This window comes from Microtus oregoni, unplaced genomic scaffold, assembly GCF_018167655.1.
Source record: "Microtus oregoni isolate MIOR12 unplaced genomic scaffold, Mior012 000046F_ref0000063, whole genome shotgun sequence".
In the NCBI taxonomy this organism is placed as follows: Eukaryota; Metazoa; Chordata; class Mammalia; order Rodentia; family Cricetidae; genus Microtus; species Microtus oregoni.
In genome coordinates this window covers 4,033,788-4,057,573 of record NW_024543220.1, presented here as the reverse complement: position 1 = coordinate 4,057,573, position 23,786 = coordinate 4,033,788, and the positions used below count along the sequence as shown (strand labels likewise).

At 42.0% G+C, this 23,786-nt stretch overlaps 1 protein-coding gene across 1 annotated transcript; it reads left to right on the top strand.

Moving 5' to 3' along the window:
* Positions 1 to 15,032: 15,032 nt before the first annotated feature.
* LOC121435587 (olfactory receptor-like protein OLF3) lies at positions 15,033 to 23,268 on the top strand. Its single transcript, XM_041635041.1, has 2 exons — positions 15,033 to 15,040; positions 22,335 to 23,268. The coding sequence occupies exons 1-2, from the start codon at positions 15,033 to 15,035 to the stop codon at positions 23,266 to 23,268; spliced, it is 942 nt and encodes a 313-aa protein (XP_041490975.1).
* The last annotated feature ends 518 nt before the right edge of the window (positions 23,269 to 23,786 follow it).

The window sequence follows — 23,786 nt, the reverse complement described above, 5'->3', positions numbered from 1 at the left end:
TCTGGAATCACCAAGGACTTTGAAAGACACACTGGCATCTGGTCCACAAGAGATCCTGACTTACCTGCTCTTGGTGCGATATGGGCATTGCTTATGTTTGTTTGTTTGCTTGCTTGTTTCTGTTATTGTGAACCAAGGTTGGGAACCTCTGTAATAGCTGCTCCTGCCTTCCACCAGCTAAAACTTAAGTCTTCTGTTTGAATTTCAGATCCATCTTCACCTACCACTGCAGAGTTCTCTCCCATTCTATGTACTTAGGGACATGAACTTTCCTCAGAGACAGTTCCAATGATTCTGGTTACACAGGCCCTTTCTCTTGAAATGTCACTTACTTGCTGAGGAGACAAGGTTGGAGTACCAGGAGCTTTGTCATTCCCAGACCACAAATTTCTCCCCTAGCAAAGAGGGAAACTGGATACACGGGTTAGAAGAGGAGGCAACACAAAGGGAACTGGAGCACTGTTCTCCAAAATGAGAAGCAAGAGGTGAAATAAACACAAACAAGACTTATTACGTCCCCAGTGAAGTCTGTCTACACATGAAGAATTTTCCACATCTACGCTCTGACTTACTTGCAGAAGCAATATTTTTATACACCTTTTGGGGGCAATATTTCTCTGAAAAACTAGAGTTTAGACAGGAGCTCAGCCTAATAACTTAAGACCTTACCCAAAGCTTCAGAAATTCCAACCCAAGGTAGAGATGATTATTTCTATGATCCGGGCGAAAGGCAAATGCATTTTCTCCTGTATCATAGAGATGGGAGAAGCCTTCTAACCCTAGTCTTCCTTCAGACATCAGGAGGCTCACCCAGTTTCTCTGAGCATCCACATTCCCTGCGGTGTCTGTCTCTTTTTCTGCCTGATTTGTGGTCTTGGTCCAGTTTTCAGATGTTCCCTAAAGGAGTTGCTACCTTTTTGTAAATAACCCACAAGGAGAATGGAATCGACCCTGTATCATCACTATTAAATACACACAAGGACAGTAACATCATTCATCTGAAGACTGCTGGGACTCAGGGTCTCTAGCGTAGAGAAAACAGTGGCAGTGCCCTGTCACAAGAGCGGAAAGTTGTTCTCTCCATCTCTAAGTTCTGACCTTGACCCAGTTTCTCTAACCATTCGAAGCCCCCCTGGGTCTCCATTGAATAAACTGAAGTTGGCATTAGCATCTGTCACACAGGGACTTGGGAGTCTGTGATAATACAAGAGATGTGTTTGAAACCGGACTTTTCCAGGCAAAGCCACAAGCACCCTATACCTCAGGCCCTGAATCAGGGAATGCCAGACTGTTGGAGAGCTGGGTGTATCTAAAGTAAGGCAAGAGCAGAGTTTGTTGGGGCTAGCACATTCCCACTCTGCTGCTTCCACTTCAGAGTAGGACTGGAGTAGATTTCTCTCCAAAGTCTGTGTTCACTGTGATTTTGTTGTTGTCCCTGGATGGAGCCAAGATCCCAATGTGCTCTCTGTTTTGCTGAGCTACTCTCTGACTCTCCTTGCTATTATAGAAGGAAGCTATAATGTGGAGACACAAGTAAAATGCTGGAAATACATGCTGCCAGGGGGTGAGGTTGAGACCAGAGTTTGGATGCACTTTTTAAAATTAACTTATTTTTGTGTATTTAAGCAGAAATCCATTTACAAAGAAAGTTAAAAGTCTGTGCTATCTGTAGATGTATATAGATTTGAATGGGGCAGTGAAGGCAAAAATCATTCCTATCACTCCGCGGGATTTCTCTAGTAAAAACGTCATCATTGCACTGTGAAGGAGAAGCGAGACATACGACTAGAGATAAGACACCAGACCCAGCTTCTCGGGAACTTTCCTCAGCTCCCCTACAGAAAACCTTCCTTTTTTTCTAATTGGTAATTTTTTAGGTTAGAATACACAGCTATGGGTGACATCAGGACATTTTCACACATACTTGTCTTTTTATTTTGTAGTAATTAGGGCGGCGGGGCTGCATTCCCAGCACCCTGGCCACCTGCTCGGCTAGCTTATGCCCCAAAATAATTACACAGACACTGTATTCTTTTAAGCACTGCTTGGCCCTTTAGCTCTAGCACTTACAGGCTAATTCTCACATCCCAATCAACCCATCTCTAATAATCTGTGAGAACCGGTCTTACCGGGAAGATTCTAGCCTAGTCCATCCTGGGTTGGAGCTTCATGCCGTGTGTCTGCCCGGGAGCGGGGCATGGCTCATCCCGGGAGCGGGGCTTGGCGTCTCTCTCAGGCGTCTGCTCCAGAGAGGAGAGATGTCGAGACTCTGACCTCACTTCCTCTTCCTCCCAGCATTTTGTTCTGTTTACTCCACCCACAGGGCCAAGCAGTTTCTTTATTGGCCAATGACCTTCGTCCATCATTATTTTGTTCTAATCCCACCCCACCTCCAAATACCCTCCTCCTTGCCTTCTTCCTGCTCCCGGCTCATTCCTTTCCTCTCTCTAGATTAGTCTCTCCGGCTTTCACACCACAGGTATTCCATTACCCTCTTCTTTCCCTGTCCCTCTCATAGCCTTTTCCTTTCTGGATCACCTGTCTAGTTTTGTGACCTACAAATACACATAAATAAATAATATGCATATTTATACATGCATACACACATATTAATATTAACATAGGTTCTTCAGATGAGGGGAAATGTGCGATTTCTAAGACACGCATAGGCATCTAACTGTGAGAGCCTCTGTTACAGCAGGGCAGTCCCCTACAGTGAGGTGACAGATGTCAGGACATCAAAGACACTTAGGTGACTTTAGGAATGACAGCTAGATGCTCTGTGAGGTCAGCCTCCTTCTCTGAATCCACTTCCACAATTTCCTTCCTCTGCACTGGCATGCATGTTCTGCATGAAGGAAGGTGTCTGAGAAGATCTCATCACATGGACCCATGGTTCGTGTCATCATCAATGTTTACCGTTACCACCAACTCTACATGACCTCAGTTTGTAGATGAATTAAAGTAGGCTCGTTTTTGGTAAGATGTTGTGACTGTGTGTTTAACTGATATTAAAGATGCAGGGGGTGAGATTTACTTCATTTTTTTAAAAAAAATTATGTAGGAGTGTTGACCTGTTTATATGATTAAGTGTGGTGTGCATGAAGCTCCCACAGAGGCCAGATGAAAGGGCTGGGTCCCCTGGAACTGGAGTAACAGGCGATCATAATTAGCTGCCACATAGGTGCCTGGAACCAAACTTAAGTCATATATGAGAACAGCAAGTACTCTTACCCTCCGCACCACCTCTCTAGCCATAACTACAAAATTTTTAATAACCACTTTATGCGTATTTCTACAAAGCTATTATAAGTGTATAAATATATAACACATTGAATCTTCCTGTAAGAATTAGATGATTAAAAACTAGTTTTCTGATTAAATTTTATTCTTACATGGCCAAAAATGTACTAAAAATGGCTATTTGTTTAAATATACAAATAAACACATCAATGTCAGACAAATTGTATACAAACAATACTTATTTTCAATTCAAAGATCTCTATTATAAGAAACAGATAAAGATCATAAAATATAAACCAAAAACTACCATGCTAACTATACTAGTAGTTTATAATCTTATTGTCATTCTTAGAAAGAAATTCAGGTAAATTTTAATACCCTAAGCATCTGAAAATTGTTTGTCAAGGCTCTTTTAAGTGGAGATCATTTCTCTAAGCAAACAGTATAAATATTCCTTCACAATTATTGCTCTGATCTCAATGATACCTCAAGGAGGTAGAGTTGGATTCAAAAAATGTTTGATGGTGGCTGTGCTTTAAAAAAAAAAAGCTACAAGACTCTGACCCCTGGAATTCTAAAATAAAACAGCCAGTCTGATCAGAGCCAGGCGTCAGGCATCTCCCAAACTCCGCCACCTACTGAGGCTACTTCAGGCCAGGCTTATGGTCACCTAATTCAGCCACAATTTTCTTCTCAATTCAAGAAGCACTCTCATCGTAAAGAGATATCATGGTATCAAATCTGGAGGCCAATATGAGGGACCATGTCCCAAGAACACAAAGTTCAGTTTCCCCAGATTCCATTTCACAACATGGCAGCCATTTCAGTAAGTTGTTACGGTAACAAAACAAACTCATAACAAATATAAAGAAATATCAGGCAGCAGGTTACAGCAAAGTGGAAAAAATTCTGCTCTAGGCTTCAGATGCTATCTCTGATGACATCCCATACCTCTTCCTTACGTTAGCTAGTTGTCTGCTCAGTTAATAACATTCCAAGAGATTTCACCTGATAGTCACAAGGGTGTTCGTTCAGACACAGAGGTGAGCAAGGAATTGCTACTAGGCTAAAGATAACCCAAGATAACCTGAGATAAATTGTAATTAGGCTCTGGACCTGCAGCATTGCAACCTTGCCATGATTATTAAGGTCCTAGTAAGTCAATTGGCTCATGGAAGCTTCAAGGTAAAGCATAACTCCCATCTAGGAGGTGTCATTCACATTATATTCCTCGGTGGGACAATGGTTATGGCTTTCTTTGACACGTAGAGCTACATATGTGTAAGCATGCTTTCTCTTCATCATCATAGCAGGAAACCACCCACCTAGCAAGATTAGAGCTAAAGAGTGATCTATCAACGGTGTGAGGGGTTTTTTGGCCAGACTTGAAGGAAGGTGAAGAGAGTGTGTGAGGTAGAACCATTCAAACTCTTTCTACCTTTTCTCAAGACTCTAGCAGCCATTAGTAGTGGCCATTAGCAGGAATAGAGAAAATGAGAAAGAACCTTTGTGCTTCTGTAAAGAGATTCCAAACCCAGTTTCGCTCCTAGGTCTGTCTGACTTTCCTCGTTTGCTCAGTCTGCTTTCAGTGTCTACATCCAGCCCACTTGATCAGAAAACATTTCCTCAACTGGAATCTATGATATAATTTGGAGTGCATCCTATACCCGACACTGACCCCAATCAACCCTCACATCCTCAAGCCCTGTCTACAGCCACAGTTGACATCCAGACTATGAGCATCTAGAGGCTTATTATACATATAATACAAAGCCTGAAAAGCATCACCAACCAATGGAACTTCTAAAGTGTTGCTTCATCATCTCTTCTGAGACCCTTAAGGTGGCCTAAAACACGTGGGTTTTGATACAGAGAATTGTTGGAAGAGCTTGTATTTGGAATAGAGAAAAACAAGAAAAGCTTGAGTTTGCAAAACTCAACAAGATACAAGAAAATGTGTGGGGAAATAAAAATTATTTTGTTTGTAGCATTTGGCTCAGGCAGCACCACTTTTTCTAAAGTGTTGAAAAATGCTTAACATTCCTGGAAGATTTAACAGACAGTAGACACTGTCCTGGGTACTATATATGAATTATCTCATTTCAATTTCATAGAAGCTTCATAAGACAGAAATTATCAGCTACTCGTTTTACCTTGGGAGAAACTAAGGTAACAGATGTCTTGACCCACCTGTTTTAAATCCACTAACAGAAAAGCCAAGAGTCCAACTTGGGCATCCAGGTTTTACAATCTACCCCATTAGGCATTTGACTGTACTACCCCTGCTCCACTAGAATGATGGGAGACCTCAGGAAATGGCTCAGTGGGCTTTGGAATTCAGGCTTCAGACACATAGATCTCAGATCTTTAGAGTTCTATAAACAAAGGGACTTATTTACTAAGCAATCTAAATTCACAAGTTACAACAGAAAACGACTATTCTTTCTCATCCTCATATTCTCAAATCTCCCTCCTTTAGACTAAATCTGAAATATATCACATAAAGTCCTGGTTCTTCTTGGAAAATCAGAAGAGTTTCGGCCATTTTGCACTCCTCAAAATTATCATTTCACTGTCAAAAATATCTAGTGCTGTAGAAAGCCAATGCTCTGCGCCTCTAGGGTGAAACTGCTGCTTGCCTTCTTTGGTGGTTTGGTTTGGTTTGGTTCAAAATGGCTCTACAGGCTCATACACGGTGGCACTACTAGGAAGTGTGGCCTCGGAGTAGGTGCAGTCCTGTTGGAGGAACTGTGTCATTTAGGGTGGCTTATGAGGTTTCAAACACTCAAGCCAGGTCCACCGACTCTCTCTCTCTCTCTCTCTCTCTCTCTCTCTCTCTCTCTCTCTCTCTCACACACACACACACACACACACACACACACACACACACAAACTACTGACTCTCTCTTCCTGCTGCCTGCTGATTCTGAAGCAGAACTTTTAGCTACCTCTCCAGCACCATGCCACCATGCTTCTTCCTACCATGATGATAACAGACTAAACCCTTTCAGTTCTTTCCTCTCTCTCTTCAGTTTTTCCTGAGACATGACAATTTCAATCAAGAAAAGAATCACCAACCAGTTTTGGAAACTATCTCTGAAGACACTGCTTAGGTAAGCAATCACTCTACCTTGGAAGGTGCTGACATGAGACATTGATCTGGTTGCTTTCACATGAAGACAAAACTGAGAAAGATCAATGCTAATATCTTTTTATACAAGGGACCAAGTGTGTGTAAAAACTGGAGGGAGCCATTAGTGGTGAAGAACTCCTGGAATCAGCAGCAGACAATTAATTAGCTATTAAGGTACAGAATGGCTGTAAGGCCTGAGAAGCTACGGTGAGTCATGAGGATATTGTGAACTGTGTCCCCAAAACAGCCTCACCTGAGACCAAGAGAGTCAAAAGACTTGTCTCAGATGAGAGGGAAGCCCTTAAAATCAATTATGCAAAAGGCATTCCTTCATTACGAAACTCAAAGCGGCCAGTGCAAATCTCTGTGAGTTCAAGGCCCGCCTGTTCTACAGCCTGGTCTATACAGAGAAACCCTATCTGGAAAAACAAAATTAAAAAAAAAATGTGGACATAGTTGTGGTAGTCATTGCCTAGCCAATCACAAACAAAACTAAGAAAAATGCTTAGACCTCCGTGTAGGCCAGCAGTTTCTACAGGCAATCAAGTTTGCTTATCTTAATAAGACCAGAAAGTGAATTATATCCAGGAGTCAGGAAACATCTGATCATAACCCTTTTTTTCTGCTCCTTTTCATATGTTCAAGATTTAATTTGCTTACTTGGGGCAAGAAAATGATTCAGATAGCAGAAAATTTTGTAAGCTGCCCACACAGAACTGCAGAAGGTCAGAGCATAAATAAATAGATGTTCCTAGGCTGGTACTGCAATCACTTCCTCTCAGAATGGAAAGAAGCAGGGTGGTCAAGAAAAGCATAAAATGTGATATCAGAAACATCTAAGTTCATCTCATCTGGCTCTGTACCAGTTGCCTTACTCTAGCCAAGTCTGTGTCTTCTCATAGACTTGTGAATTTGACAGAACGAGGTTTCCTCCCTGGACTGTGTTTATCCCCAGCCCCTCCTTGATGGCCAAGCCCACACAAAGTTGCTGGAAGTGAGAAGTGTCTTTAAAAATGTTTCAGACAGGCTCTCTGAGCAAAATTCTTCACATGCCATAGGCTGAGTGATTAATCTGATTGTCTTGTATCTGCTTGGTGCTGCAATCTGACGTGTCCTGGATGAATTTCTTCATTCCCTCTGCCCACATCGATCCATAGCCCCAGACAATTGTATGTATGCATCAAGAGAGTGGAATAGGACAAGCCCAGTCAAAGGATTAAAACACAGCTAAACACCAGATTAGCAGCTGAGTGTTTGTGGAGCAAAGACGTAAGAGAATGTTAAGAGCTCATGGACACAGGTCCCATAGGAGAATTCTCTTCCTTCTCTTCCATAGTACAGGAGAAGGGAAACCACATAAAACTGAACGTGGAGATCAGCTCTGGTCACTGTGGGTAGATATGATGAGAGGAACACAAAAGAATAGAGACTGATTCTTTATGAAAAAATGGACAATAAATAGAAAGTGGGAGTCATTTTATGATTATTGAATCAACACATTCTTTGAGCATCCCAAGTTTCTGACGTCCTGGGTCTCTTGTATGAAAACCCACAACTTTTGGATAAATTAGGAATACTCATAACTAACAATATGAAATAGAAAAAACCCTTAAAGTTGTGAAATTTTCCCTCTCTTGTAAAGATTTGGGTAAAAATTATAAACTAAAACAAAACAGTACATTGGAAAAACAGATCAGTGGGTAAAGTGTTTGTCCTGCAAATATAAAGACCCGACTTTGATACCTAGAACCTACATGGTAAATATTAGGGAAGCCATGTACATCTGTAATCCCTCAGTGCTGTGGAAGTGGATACAGGTGGATCCCTACCAAGGCAGCGAGTTTCAGGATGAGTGAGACTCTGGACGATCAGGACAAGTGAGACTCTGCGTCAAACAAAGAAAAAATAACACACAAGATGGATGGAGACTAAAAAGGTGAGTCAGCTGTTAAGAGTGCTGGCCAACTCTTCCAGGGGATCTAGGATTAATTATCAGCACCCATGTGTAGTTCACAGACTTTTGTCATCCCAGTTCCAAGGAAGGAATAGAATGCCCTCTCTAGTCTCCAAGGACATTTACACATGTGGTGCACAGAACCAGGCAAACTACCCACCCATGCAAAACAAAAAATAAAAAATGTATTTAAAGAGAAGCCAAGGTGATGGCAATGAGAAAAATGCCTAAGGTTGATCTCTGGTCTGTACTTATATACACCCCACACACAGAAAGACACAGATATGTATATACATACATATAATAATGATTAAATTAATTAAATAAGAGAAAGGAAAGCAAGAGACACAATCAAGATTATGTATTCTGACCGTAATTCTGAGGAACTGTCATGTGAACACAATGTAGTAGAGTATAAAAAGGCCCACAGTAGAAATGCTTTGCTGATCATGTTGAACCCTGGGCAGAGGCCAAAGCTTAGGAAGATCCAGTTGCCAAAACAGTATTGAGGGATAAGAAAGAAATAGAAGTAGAGGAGGTCCCAAGAAGTCCTCCTGAGGTCTTCCCTAAGATTCCCACCCCCCAAAAGTGATGTCTTCAAACACGCCTCCAGAAGGGGGTATTAAAGGCACCTAAGAGGCCAACCAAAGACTTCTCAGAGGAACGAGCTGGGTAGTCATGCTGATGAGGCCTGCAACATAAATTCACCAAGTTAGCACTCCAGGATTCCGTGTGTCAGTGTGTCATGGGTGTATGTGTGTGTGTGTGTAAAGGAATAACAGCATCAGAAAATAAGAAATGAGGCCACGTAAGAAACAAACTGATTCATGATAAACCCAAACTAAGGCAACAAATATTCTGTACATTCCTTGACTACAGAGTTGAGCACAGAGCCACAGCCTCACCCACATTATCTGAAGTTCAGCAGGAAGCTGTCACGTCACTGCATGAAGATGAGTTTGGTTGCCTGCCTGTGGAGATGAATGGCAGGGCCACCATGAAACAATGATTTTGTCTTCCTTGCCAAAGTCTTAGAAGCCAGTGTTATCAATTTTTTTTATCATACATTTGGAAGTCATGATAGAAAAGAAAAATAAATATTCCATTTTAATATAGGATTGAACTTCAAATTGGTTTTGTGTTTACAAAACAGATTATTTAAAGAAAAAAGGTGGAGTTTATTCTGTAGGAAAATTGAGCTCCCACCCCCACCCATTGGTACCTTGTTTGCACACTATCCACCAGGATAGTGAGACAGGAAGTTAAGATCATTACAGAAAACAAAGAGGGTACATTTCCACAGAGCCTTGATGGAGAGTACTTGAAACTCATTTTCTTGTCACGTGAGCTAGTTGATCTTGAAGATTACTGTGGGTTCCATATTTATAATTATAACATATTATGAAAAGATTTCCTTTCGGGAAATGGGTTGTATATCCAGTGTTAACGTATGAGAGTAAATTACATAGTTTCAACAAAATAGCTTACATGGAGTGCTAATGAAATCATAGGCAAAGTTCTTGTCCCCACTGTGACCATTGAAGTATTTTCTCCAAAGTCATATAGTGCTGTTCTGGTTTCCTTTCTATTGCTGGGATAAAACACTCTGACCAAAAGCAACCTGGGGAATGAAAGGTTTATTTCTTTTTAGACTTCTGGATTATAGTCTATCACTGAAGTAAGGCAGGAATAGAGCTCAAGTTGGAACCTGAAGTAGAAACCATGGAAGAACGTTGCTTGCTTTCTCACTCTGGCTCATTGAGACTGATGCTCAGCTAGCTTTTGCATATAGCCCAGGACCACCTGCCCAGGAGATATTGCTTCAATCATCATTCAGGCAACCCCTCACAGACATGCCCACAGACCAATCTGTTAAAGACAATTACTCTATGAAGACTCATTTTTCAGGCAATTCTAGGTTGTAAAATGTTGATAATTCATGTTGCGACAGTTAGTAAGCAAAGACAGAAGACCAAAGTATGGGACACCAATTCAAATTTCCCTACATAGAGACAGGAAAAACAACATTTAAATTTTCTCCATGGTGAGCTGTGCCCAGGAATTTTGGAGCTGTTGCAAACTACTTTAGCATTGCTCAAGTGTCATTCCTTGCTGTGGGAATGGGCGTGGCATCTTATATTATAAATGCCGACATACAGTGCGTGCTCACTCTCTCTCTCCTGGTTTCTAGATTTGGTTCCTGTTCACTGTTCGTGCAGAGGATTGTGATCTGTGAGTCTACCCCTAAATAAATAACCCTTATTATACTCAATTCTGAGCTAATGTGGAATTATTTTATAGTGTCCATCATCAATTCCTCATCAATGTTCTTCTCCAATTTTACTGAAGAAGGATGGGGTCACAGAGTTTGGATCTGAAAGGATATCCCAGAATGTCCATGTATTCAGAATTTGGTCTCCAGATGGTGGCAGTATTTTAGGAAGTTCTGGAAACTTTAGAAGATGTGACTCAGTTGGAAGAAGTTAGTCATTAGGTATGACCCCTTAGTGATATATTTTTATGCCCCCCTCCTCTGCTTCCTGTCTTATGAGATAACTGTCCGGTGTCACAGACTCATGCCAGGATATGCTACCCCTTCAAATTGACTGTAGATAGAACCCTCAGAAACCATGAGAAAAGGAGTAAATATTATATATAGAAAAGATAACATTTTTAATTAGGAAGAACTTAGCAGAAAAGATTATTAACTAAGAACTTGGTTTGGAATTTTAGTGGAAGTGGGCTAACTTATTGATAACTTGCTATCACTGCAATTCCATGAAACTGTGGCACTGAGACATTAAGGAGGAGAGAGAGGAGGGGAAGGGGAAGGAAGTGGGAGTCATGGGAGAATTCCAGAGGGATGAAGAGAAATATCCAGGCAAGCGGCCAGCTTCGGGCTGCAGGAAATGCTTTATGTCCAAGGACTTAGAGTCCAGATTGTACCTAAAAATTTCATTTCTTTCCATTAATCTGCTGATAAGGATCAGGCACAAAAGAGAGAATGTCATGTACCCTTTTATGCCCACAGGAACCCAAGCTGCAGTGTCTTTAGTGTCATAGTGTGGAATCTAGAATCATAAATGAAAAGGAACTACTACAAGGTACACACTGAAAAAGATAGATTTCCAGATCTGTAGGATTCTGTAGATCTAATCAAACCACTTTATTTCATATATGGCAAATCTGATATCCTGTATCTTGTCAAAGACACAGAGGTCTTACTGCTAAAGCCAGAGTGTGAACATTTTCTTGCTCTAGTCCATGTTCCTCCTTAGTATAGAGTACGTACAGGCTTACCTTTGTTGGTATAATTAACCCAAAACTTGTGGTTATAACTACTTTGAGGAGACATGATTTTACTCATATCTTCCTCTATCCTGTATCAACAATCTATGTCACCCAAAGGCAGTTTACTATTGCTGAATGTTAAGAGAGAATGTTGGTTATTTCACGATCTCAATGAGACACAGATTTATCATTTTAAAAAAATGTGTGTGTGTGTGTGTGTGTATACACACGTGGGTCTATATGTGTAGGCTATATTACCCTCTGTCTTATTCCCTTGAGATGAGGTCTATATGTGTAGGCTATATTACCCTCTGTCTTATTCCTTTGAGATGAGGTCTATATGTGTAGGCTATATTACCCTCTGTCTTATTCCCTTGAGATGAGGTCTATATGTGTAGGCTATATTACCCACTGTCTTATTCCCTTGAGATGAGGTCTACATGTATAGGCTATATTAACCTCTGTCTTATTCCCTTGAGATGAGGTCTACATGTGTAGGCTATATTACCCTCTGTCTTATTCCCTTGAGATGAGGTCTTTCAATTAACCTGCAACTAGGCAGGTGCTCAGTAAACTCCAACAATCCTCCCATCTCCACCCATCTATAGCACTGGGGTTGCAGGCTTGTGTGTATGGCCATACCCTGTTTCTTTTTTTAAATATGGGTTCTGTGGATCTGAACTTAAATTGTATAGCGAGTACTCTTACCTGTTGAGCTACCTCCAGTTCCAAGACTATTAACTTTAATTTGTACTCATAATGGAAAACGTATATGTTTATTGTGGACAATTTTAAATAGTGATAAGCAGAAGAAAAGAAAATTAAAATTAAAATCATTTTTTTAGAAATATTATACTCTTGGGAGCCAGCAATAACCCACAAATACTGTTTTGATGCCTCATTCCTTTGCTAAAGTAATACATGTAATTGGCTGATTTGTTAGGTTTTTGGGTTTGTTTTAAAGGTTTTCTAAGAATTTCAAACATGTGCACACTATAGTTAGACCTATTCACCCACCCCTGACTTCTCCCCCAACTCTTCCCAGATTCATGACCAAGCTTCAAACCCTCCCAACTTCATATACTCCTTCTTTCCTAACCCACAGGCCCATTTTGGGTGGCATCTGGAGAATGGTTGACCTAGAAAACACTCTATTAAAGCAAACCTGTCTTACGTTTCCTAAAAACTATCAACCACCAATAACTCCTCAGGTAGGGATGGGGACTTGGGAGACATTCCTCATTCCATGCTAGAATGTTAACTGGCTTGGTCTCAAGCAGGGATGCCTCATTCTTTATAGACAAACAGCTCTAATATTTTTCTATTTTCCAATCTATTTTTACTCTAGTTATATATCATTTTTAATCTTACTGTTTGAGAAGATAGAAATGATGCAATTTCTCATTTGCAAACAAAGAAGCATTTTTATTATATGATAGCAGACCAAACAGCTCTTCTATTTCTGTTTTGGTATGAAATATGTCTCTCTCTATTAAGTCTACTTCTGGGAGTTTGACCTCTCAGACATCATTTTCTCTTCCACTTTTCACTTTTAGTTCCTTCCAACTGCTTTCCCCTTCTGCTCGCCTCTTAGAATTTGGCTACAACTCTTAGCAAAAAGTATCAGATGTTTTTCCCATGGACCTTAAAGTTCAGAAGCCTTCAAGCCTTGCAGTGTCTGGTACTTAGCTAAGTAGTAGAAAGAACAAAGGTGAGCTTTAGATTGTCCAGAAACGGAAAGCATGAAGTCATGCCTGTCCCCTGGTCCATTGTCACTATGGTGATAAATATTACTTCCAGATCACGATATCTTTGTCTGGAATAGCAATATTAATTAACATTTTAAAAAGTTCTGGTACACAGTAACATCTTCCTATTGACAAATAATACATTTATTTCCATTGAATAACATATGTAAACATTGACAATAAAACGTCATCATGGGCTTATTCTTCTAGAGGGTCCAAATCCTGTTGCCAGTACCCATATTAGGCATTTCATGACTGCCTATAGCTCTAGCTCCAGGGATATAATATTCTCTTCTGGACGTTACAGTCACCTGCATACAAATGTTCATACACAGACACAAACACAGATACACACACACACACACACACACACATATATATATATATATATATATATCAAAGTTTAAATTTAAAAACAGTGGAAATGACAGAAGATAGACAAGCAAGCTTCCATGGCATGCAAATGCACAAAGGAAACTCAACCCAATAAGCAGATGAGGTGGGAACTCACCAGGACGGCTATGGGAATGAATGAGTCTGAACTTGGGTCTTCTCAATGGCTCCATGCCATGAACCTAACAGCTCAACTATGTGATGTAATCCCACAATTCCCTTGTCGCCTACATGAGTTGCTGGGTAGAGGAGAGAAGGAATTTATATACTTTTTCTCTAGGATAGAGTCTAGCCTCTGCAATTTGATTCCTCTTCTTTTTCCCTTTTCCAATTACATTACTCATAAAAAAAACTTTTAAAATTAATTTTTAAAGTTAGCAAAAATGTAATGAATTTCATTGTGGCATTTCCATACATGTGTGTCACCATACTCTGTTCAGATTATCTCTCACAAGGCTGTCACCAAAGCTCCCTCCTGTCTAAACAGACAACAATCTTTAAGTTGTTTTTTTTTTTAAAGCCTTGTAAATTCCTTTGCTGTTAATCTCTCCCCTACTTCCACCACCCCAAATCACGTAGGGTCCAAATTTCATTTCCTAACCCTCCCCACAAAAGGTGCTACCTCCTACCCAGGCAGCTGAGGGGTGGGGGAAGACTTGAGAATGGACCCACTTTTGGCTCACCCTCCCCGAGCCTGGAGCCAAGAAGGCGCGGTGACAGAGGGATGGCTTAGACGGATGGCATGACAGAGTGGGATAAAGGGAAGATGCCCCACTCTAGGCTGAGCGCTGCCTCTCCAGACCCCGTCACTGTGTGTGGGAGAGTGATTGACCAGACCTGTCGTGTCTAGCAGAGGCAATACCCTTTCTGGAGTAGCCCAATTAAAGTTATGGGTTTTCAGCAACACCGTGCCTGGTGTTTTAAAGCTATTGCTGTGGACATGCTCCTAGCTCTGGTCTCCATCAAAATGGTACCCAGGGGTAGAAGGGAGAAGCAGCCCCTGCCTGCCTTTAACGATTACAGGCTGTGCCAGGAGAGCAGCCAGCCGGGGGCAGGAGCAGCCAGGTCCCAAGAGTGGATGGCCCACACATCATAGATGCTCTTGTTGGGTGGTACTCCCTGGAAGAGGGAATCTAGATCACAGAGCAGGTCCGGTGATCCTTGGGATTCAGTACCTACACTCCAGTAGGCTGGGCTGGTTGAAGACGGGCACTGGGGACATGAGGTGGGAGGTAGTGTGGCCAAGGGCACTACTACATTGGGAGTGTAGATGGGCAAGTAAGAAGTGGGTAGCTGTCCCCACAGGGAAGCTCTGCACCCCCTGCTGGACATCCCCATGGGATCTTGGGAACCCTGAAGTAAGTGAACTGGCCAGGTGCCTTGCTCTGGGGAAAGAGAAGGCCTGATGACTTCCCCTTGGGAAATCTCCCCCTCTATTCTTGTGGGCCCAGGAAGGGAGCAGAGGGGCCACAGAGGCTTCTCAGTGGAGTTACGGGGCACAGTACACATCTCTTCTTCCCCCTTGGAGCTGGTACCTGCCTGAGCTGAACTGCTCTGTCCAGCTAGCGCAGGCTGCTGGGGCCATGTCGATCCTTTCCCGGGGTCCGCTAGCAGGGACTGGAGGCTGAAACCGTCCCTGGATGGTGGTGGAGGACTGGGCGGCCGGTAAGGCCGGCCGTGGAGCACGAAGGGGCTCAGGTCCTTGACGAAAGCTCTGCATGTGCCCCGGGTCTGCCATCGCTGGCACAGAGCAGTGTTCTGAAGGCGCAGCGCCTCTGCTGGGATCAGGTTCACATCCACCACCCAGAAGTTGCCCTTGGCCTGGGGCTTTGCAGGGTCCTTGGGCACCTTCCAGAAGCACCGGTTAGAGGAAAGGTTGTGGCGGATGGAGTCCTTCCAGCCTTCGTAGTCGTCCCTGAAGAAGGGGAACATTGCCTGGACCTGACGGATGATCTGGGCCAGCTTCAGCCTGCGGAAAGGTGGGGCCTGAATTACTAGAGCGATCATGGCCAAGTAGGTTTAGGGGGGCTTGTCATGACGCAGGTATCTCTTCTTCCTCCTCTTGGGGGGAGACTCTGCCTTTGGAGGCCTCTGATGAGAGGTGTTGCAAGACATCACACAAGGAAAGCGGCCCTGTGTGGGGGTCTGACCTAACAGGGGGCTCAGAGTAGACCGACTGTAAGTCGGGGTGGGGTCCCAGTCTCAATCCTTAAGTTTTTATGGCACATGTATTCAATTACCCTCTCTCCCCCATTTAGATCTTTTCCTATATTCTCATGATTATCTTTTTTATTTCGTAATCCACACACAGACATATATAAGTAAATATATATGCATGTAATACATGTGCTCACATAGAAATACATATGATGAAACATGGAGAACTTGACTTTCTCAGTCTGGCTTATTCCACCTGACATAATATTTTCCAGTTTCATCTATATTCCTTTGCTTGTCATGATTTCATTTTTCCTTTTGGCTGATTAAAATTCCATCATATATGTGTGCTTTGTTTTCTTTATCCCTCTATCTGTTAATGGACATGTAGTTTGGGTTTGTATCTTAACTACTGTAAACCGAGTATCAGTAAACACAGATGTGCAAGTATTACCATGATATTTTAACTTAGGTTTCTTCAAATATACTACCAAGAGTAGTATAGATCTGAGTGTCCTGGCGGCTCTATTTTCAGTTTTTTTGTTTTGTTTTGTTTTTTGAGAAAACTCCACTCTAATTTCCACAGTGGCTGCACAAGTTTACACCTCCAATAGAAGTATAGAATGGTTTTTCTTTTGCCAGAATTTGGTTTTTTTTTTCTGCTTGGTTTTTGCTTGTTTGTTTATAATAGTCATTCTGTCTGGGGTGAGGTGGAATGTCAAAGCAGTCTTCATTTTCATTTGCCTGGTGGTTAAAGACGTTGACCACTTTGCCTGTATTTGTTGCCATTGGATTTTTTTTTCCTTAAAAGCCGTTGATTCCATTAATTAACCCATTTATTGTTTGGAAGATTTATTTCATTGATGTTTACTTTTTAACATAGCCTATTTTTCACAGTCTGACTGATAAATGGTTGGTAAAGATTTCCTCACACTCTGTAAGGTGTCTGCTGTCTCACCTCTATAGATTGTGTCCTTTGCTGCATAGGAGCTTTTTAATTTCGTGAGATTTTATTTGTCAGCTCTTTGGGTTATTTCCTGCACTGTTTAAGTCCTTTTCAGAAAGTCCTTGCCTATGTCTGTATTTTGAAGTTTTTAGTCTATTTCTCTCTAGCCATTTCGTATTTTACACCAAATGTCAATTACACTCAATTTCTTGTAAGCGAGCCACAGAGACAAGTGCTGCTGTCTCCTGACTCCTGCGAGGCGTCTCTAGTAATACAGCAGATCTGGAAGGCAGTGCAAGACTCAAAAATCAGGGAAGGTCTCCTTAGCCCAGAAACTAGGACAATTAAAAGTTCAGGTAAAAATGTTTTCCAAATGTTCATTCCACAGGGAACTTAGGAAGAAAGAGGTGGGGTTGTTGAGAAGCAGCTAGGGGAAGAATAGATAGTTTTTAAGGTAAATAATTGCCCTCAAGAGATCCCTAAGTTCTGCAAAGTTATCAGCTCAGACTGGTGGAGTCAATCCTCCACACCCAAGAAGAGGAAGCATGGTGCTTTGAGGACTTCCTAAGAGGTGAGCCACCTGCCCAGCTAAAGTGAGACTTGTGCATGAGGTTAGCACTCAACTCCAGGAGTTCCTTACAGGGAGAGAGTTCAGAGCAGGCCTTGAGAACACAGAGCCAACGGTTACACAGCACACATGACTCATACAACCTCTCACTGGTTGCAGTTAGAGGCTCTTTGAGTTCCTCTGTGACTTATTGATAAAACTCATTTATTTCAGACTACTGAAGAGTCCTTCCAGGTGAGTTACCAAACAATGCATTATTCAACAAAATGCTCAGACTACGTGGGCAGGAATTTGCAGAGTGAAATAGTATAGATCAATAATTATTTTCTAGCTGTGAAGCATCTGCCCTGTGTTGGAGCAGGAAGGAATGGAGAAGGTACGGGGTTGGGAGAATATCCAAAGGCAGTCTGCCTTCTGTAAAAGGGAAAATGGTGAATTTACTCAGTGTTTGGAAGAATAAATAAGATGAAGGAAAGTTTAATCTTTGATCTGATATAAAATTTGTTACTAGTGGAATTTTCACGCTAGATTTTTATCAAGATTTGACTTTTGAAGCTTATAATAACTTTGACTTAATCTAACCGTTTCCTGATATCTAATTGGATGACCAAAATATTATTTCGTTGGTCACTAATATTAAAAACTATAAGTGTCATTTATTGCCATCACCCCAAGCAATTGTATGTTCAGTCTGAATGTTTCAATCGGGAACTCAGTGACTCTTAATGTTCTCTAACCTACAATTTTATTAGCTATGCATAGAATGTAGAAAGATCAAATAATTTATTTTTACTTTCTTGGGTGCTTTGAATTATAATTTATGCAACTTAACTTATCACAGACCTTTAGGTCTACAAGATATTTGAATGTTCACTAAATCTAACAACAGATAAATAATGCATATTTCAAATACAGCAGCTAATCAGATGATATGTAAATAGAATTTAACTCTTCCTGCAAGCAGGTCTTATGGTACTATAACTTCAAAGGTATCTTCAAAGAGACAAAAATATTAGCTCTTTCATTTCTACTGCATATCTACTGTATAAAGTATTTGTGCTGCTGTGTAAAGTATATCTACTGCTTGCAGGCATAGTCAGTCTTTCTTCAGCTACTGGGAAGTTGCTGAAGTTTCCTCTGAAGGGTAAGGGTGTGTGATTCATTTTTGTCTATTCTCCCTGGCAGAATGAGCTTCTGGAGAGGGGGGGGTCCTCTTTTAATAGTGACACCTGGAACTCAAGTTCCTACCGCTGACCAGGCCCTACCAAGTCCTCACTAAACGGTTGAGAAGTTGGAAAAATAAAATTCTCTAATTGTCCAAAAGAGCTCAGAACAAAGTCATCTATCAAGAAAAGAAGTTTAATCATGGCCTAAAACAGACATCAAGATGTTACTGGTGAGTTCATGCTGTGTGTGAAGAGTGGAACTACACACTGTGTGATGGACTCTAACAATTTCTCAAGTGTTTGCCGCACAAACTCTGTAATTAGGTTTAGTCACTAGCATTTATTGCAGATCATCTGGGGGCCATATTCTGTTAAGATCTAGGACTTCATAGCACTTGTGCCTACTGTCAGTTCTCCTTATATTGTCAGGCACAGTTGAGCTCAGCATTGTGGGCTTTCTGAGTGGAAGAACACCGTTTACCATTTTTTTTTTTGAGTCCTTTGCAGAAACAAGTTTGTTTTCATTAATCAGTTCATCTGGTGTATATCCAAAACCTCTGAGGGAGACAAAATCATCATTCACACATTTCAGATGAAGAATCTGAAGTTATGGAGGTCAAGCGATGGACTCCTGATACGGGCAGACTAGAACTCGAATTTCCTGACTTCTCATTCAGAGCTTTGTCTGTTCTCCAAAACACATCTCTGTTGGGCAGGGTCAGCCATCTAAGATGCCCAGGAGTCTCTTTTTCTCAGGCATATCAAAAACACTCCATCTCTCAGGCAGACTGCCTTAATCTTGGTCCCTAGGTGGATCCAAGACCTACACAGATCACCTCTCCCTGGCTCTTGGATTCCCTGTGCATAAAGAAAGGAGTTGGTCGGTCCTTTCATTTCTACACTTTTAACCACAGTTGGAAAAGAATCAGGGTCCTTCACACCAAACTGAAAGTGCGAATTCTGCCCGTAACAAGTGGCCTAGAACTGGTAACAGATCCAAAGTGAGACATTCCTTCTGCTGATTCTGAGGACAAATTCTGTGGACTGTCAAAAACTCCCTGGACACCTCCCTAGGTTCTGATCCTCTTCCCTAAACTCCACCGCTGAGAACACCACAGAGATACCTTCTGGCCAGAGACACCTTTGTGGTGAGTAAGGGAACAAGAGAAGAGAGGGTAAAGGGGTGCTTTGGTCAAAGAACGTTATACATGCGAATAAAACTGAAAAGGGGTGAATGAAGTTTGAACTCAGGGTCAGAGGGGAGGGGAGGTTGGAGTCCTGCTCTATCCAGCACTCTCTTCTATCTTTCCAATGATTAGGTAGGGCTTCAGCCACTGTTAGTGGACAGGGGAAACCAGGGTGGAATTATGTTCTTCAGATCTCACATATTTGATGCTGTGGCTCTGCTCTGGCTGTCTTAATTTTGATACCATGCAGCTGTCCTCTGTTTCGCTACAGTGATTCATATATACCAAAGTCATTGGCCTCCACCGAGGTCTGATTTTTAAATTTTCTTATTTTATTCTGTGAAACCACTGGTGTTTTTAAATGCGCACTTTCTTTCAAAAGGAAACCTCCTTCCAAACCCTTTCTACCCCACCCACTCCCACCCATATCCCACTTAAACCCTTCCATCCCTGGTACTCCTCCTTCTACCTGCACATCAGCTGTGTCCTACCATCTTGCCTCCCTTACAACATCCTCCCCCAGTATCCCATTCTATCTTCCTGGCCTCTACAGATAGTTAAAGCTAAAGAGTCATAGCTAGTATACACAGAAGAGAGACAGCACATGGCATTTGTGTTTGGAGGCCTAAGTGACCTCACTCAATATATTTTCTAAACTCATCCACTTACCTGAAATATTATAATTTTATTTTTTTCACAGCTAAATGTAATTCCACTGTGCATGTGCACCATATCTTTATTAACCATTTATTTGTTAATGGACATCTAGGCTGATTTCATTTCCTAGTCATTGTTAACAGAGCAACAATAAACCTGGTACATTGCCCCAAATCAAGAAAATAATCCCCGCAACCGACACTCCTAAAGGCAACCCTAATAAAATCAGTGGGTCACATACTCACAAGCAAAACACATGGAAGGAGGGGCGGGACTTGGGCAGAAGAAAGATTTGGTGGGTATGGAAACAAGATAAGGAAGTAGGGGGAGGCTTTGTTTAAATAATGTTACAAAAGTTGGGTGGTGGTATTGCACACCTTTAATCTCAGCACTCTCAAGGCAGAGCAGGTGGATCTCTGTGAGTTCAAAGCCAGACTTGTCTACAGACTGAGTTCCAGGACAACCAGGACTACACAAAGAAACCCTGTCTCTAAAAACCAAAGGGAGTGGAGAAGAACATTATATATGTGAATGAAATTAAAAGGAGTAAAAGAATTAAAGAAATATAGATCTAGCAAGATAAATACTTGAGAGAAAGAAATGCACATAAAGATTGAAATTATATTTTAAAAAATCTGATGGCACTGACTTATACAAAGAACAGTTATTTACCACAGAGTGCAAACCCAGCTAGGTAGAGAGTTTTCCAATCCTTCAAGCTCAGTATCAATATGAGAGCCACTGTCCACCAAAACCTCCCCGCGCATTATTTTCTCATCACTTACTTTTAGATCTTTTAACTGCACTGTATAGATTGCATATTATTGAAAAATAAAGAATAATATAATAATAAGAAGAAGATTCAAATGTAATTAACCAAGTCTAATCTTGGATTTTTCCATAGTACTTAGCACAAGTATATTTATTTTAACTTCTGACATTAATCTCTATATCCCTAAATTATAAGGTCCAAAAAAGAAAGTCCCATGTCTCAAGCAGACAGATACAAAATGCCCTGCCTGTTTCCTGGAACACAGCTGCTCTTTAATAGATGTTCATCTCAGGGGCATAAGTACCAGCACTGCTTCATGAAATAAAGAGCTCGTGAGAGGATTCCCTGCAAGGCTGTGACCTCGACTTATGAGAAGCATGAATAACAACAGAACTGGGATGTAGGAAATGACGCTAAGAATCCCTAAAGCATCCCTATGCTCACTGTGTGTTTAATGGGAAGACGGGACCACTGCTGCCCCACATTGTAGGGCCTGCCTTTCTGTCCTCTTCACTGTCATTACTACCTTCCCCATGCCCATGCCTTTTTCCTGGCATTTATTTTCCTTTACTGTTTCTTTACTTCTACAATACTCTGTTTTTTTACCCCACGCCTGTTATGGATTATCTTTCTGCCACATTGATTGATTACTTGTTATGTAACAGTTATTGTACAGGGTGCTATAAATTAATGGCCAAATCAGGAGTGCTTATTATACGTTAGTATAAGACGCCAACTCTCCCTTCCTCCCACAGCCTTTTTGTTGTTTGTTTGTTCAGCGGCCTCAAACACCCTTTGTAAAAGGCATACTGTTCTTGACCTCTGTTCCTCCTGAATGTAACTCCCACATGATAGGGTTAGAGAAAACTGCCACCATGCCAGTCTCCCCTCACCCCACTACCCCACACCTTTATTTTTCTCAATTTTCTCAGGGGATTCATTTCAATGTCTTCACAACTTCCTGCCCTAATCACCTAGGTTAAAGAACCAGGCTGTGTCCCAGCTCTAGTTTCAACTTTAGTCTAGGACATAGTGTGAGACTTATAATGATACCTTTACTTGCCTGTCTTTGAATATACTTCCTCCACTCCTGGTCAACTGGCCCAGCTGCTCCATGAGAGAAAACGTGACTTGGGTGAGTGAGTTTATCCTGATGGGTCTCACCAGTGACAAGCACATCCAAGCTGGACTCTTTGTCCTCTTTGGGGCCACATACCTGCTGACTCTGTTGGGCAATGGACTCATTGTCCTCCTGATTGCACTGGACCCACGACTCCACCTACCCATGTATTTCTTCCTCTGCCACCTGTCAGTGGTGGACATCTGCTACACCTCCAGTGGGGTCCCCCAGATGCTGGCACACTTCCTCATGGAGAGGAAGACCATCTCTTTTGCCCTATGTGGGATCCAGCTTTTCTTTGCTCTGGCCCTAGGAGGGACTGAGTTCTTGCTTCTGGCTGCCATGGCCTATGACCGCTATGTGGCTGTCTGTAATCCACTACGGTACACCGTGGTCATGAGTCCAAGGCTCTGCATGGTTCTGGCAGGTGTCTCTTGGCTTGTGGGTGTGGTTAATTCTGCCGTGGAGACAACAGTCACCATGCGCCTTCCCACCTGTGGGCACAATGTGCTCAACCATGTGGCCTGTGAGACACTGGCCCTTGTCAGGCTGGCCTGTGTGGACATCACCCTCAACCAGGTGGTGATACTGGTCTCTAGTGTGGTGGTGCTGCTGGTGCCCTGCTGCCTGGTCTCTCTGTCCTATGTCCACATTGTGGCTGCCATCTTGAAGATCCACTCTACCCAAGGACGCCACAAAGCCTTTGAGACCTGTGCCTCCCACCTGACTGTGGTCTCCATGTCTTACGGGATGGCCCTCTTCACCTATATGCAGCCCCGCTCGACAGCCTCTGCTGAACAGGACAAGGTGGTGGTGCTCTTCTATGCTGTGGTGACCCCCATGCTGAATCCTCTCATCTACAGTCTGAGGAACAAGGATGTGAAGGCCGCTCTGAGCCGAGTTCTGATGAAGAACTTTGAGTCAAAGCATTGAATTAGGAGACAATTTTCTAAAGAAAAGGGTGTCCTTCTGAAGACTGTGGACAGGCTTACAAGTAGGTCATGTATGTGGCACACACCAATGCCTGTCATTGACTCTACTTTCCTAATCCTGACCAGCATTGGGTATGAACCACTCATGTGACCTCTTCTTAAGTGTGACTGTGTATGTGTGTAAGGACATAGGTATCAGAACCTAAATCTACATAATGCTTCTTTGAGGTAAAATAAAACAGAATTTTGTCTTAGTCCTTATTTTGACCCCTGTTTTATTTCAAAGAAAACGAATCACTGCATCTTTAAGATGCAAATGCTGTTCAGAAAGTTAAATGAAGTGTGTGTGTGTGTGTGTGTGTGTGTGTGTGTGTGTGTGTGTGTTTTCAATTGAAAGGAAGAGAGAAAACAACACAGTAGAATGGAAAGTTAGTTCGGGCATCAGAGCTATGCCCACAACTTATCTTGTCAATACTCTAGTTCTGGGATGGCAAGCTATCTCTGTGGGTTAAGGTACTT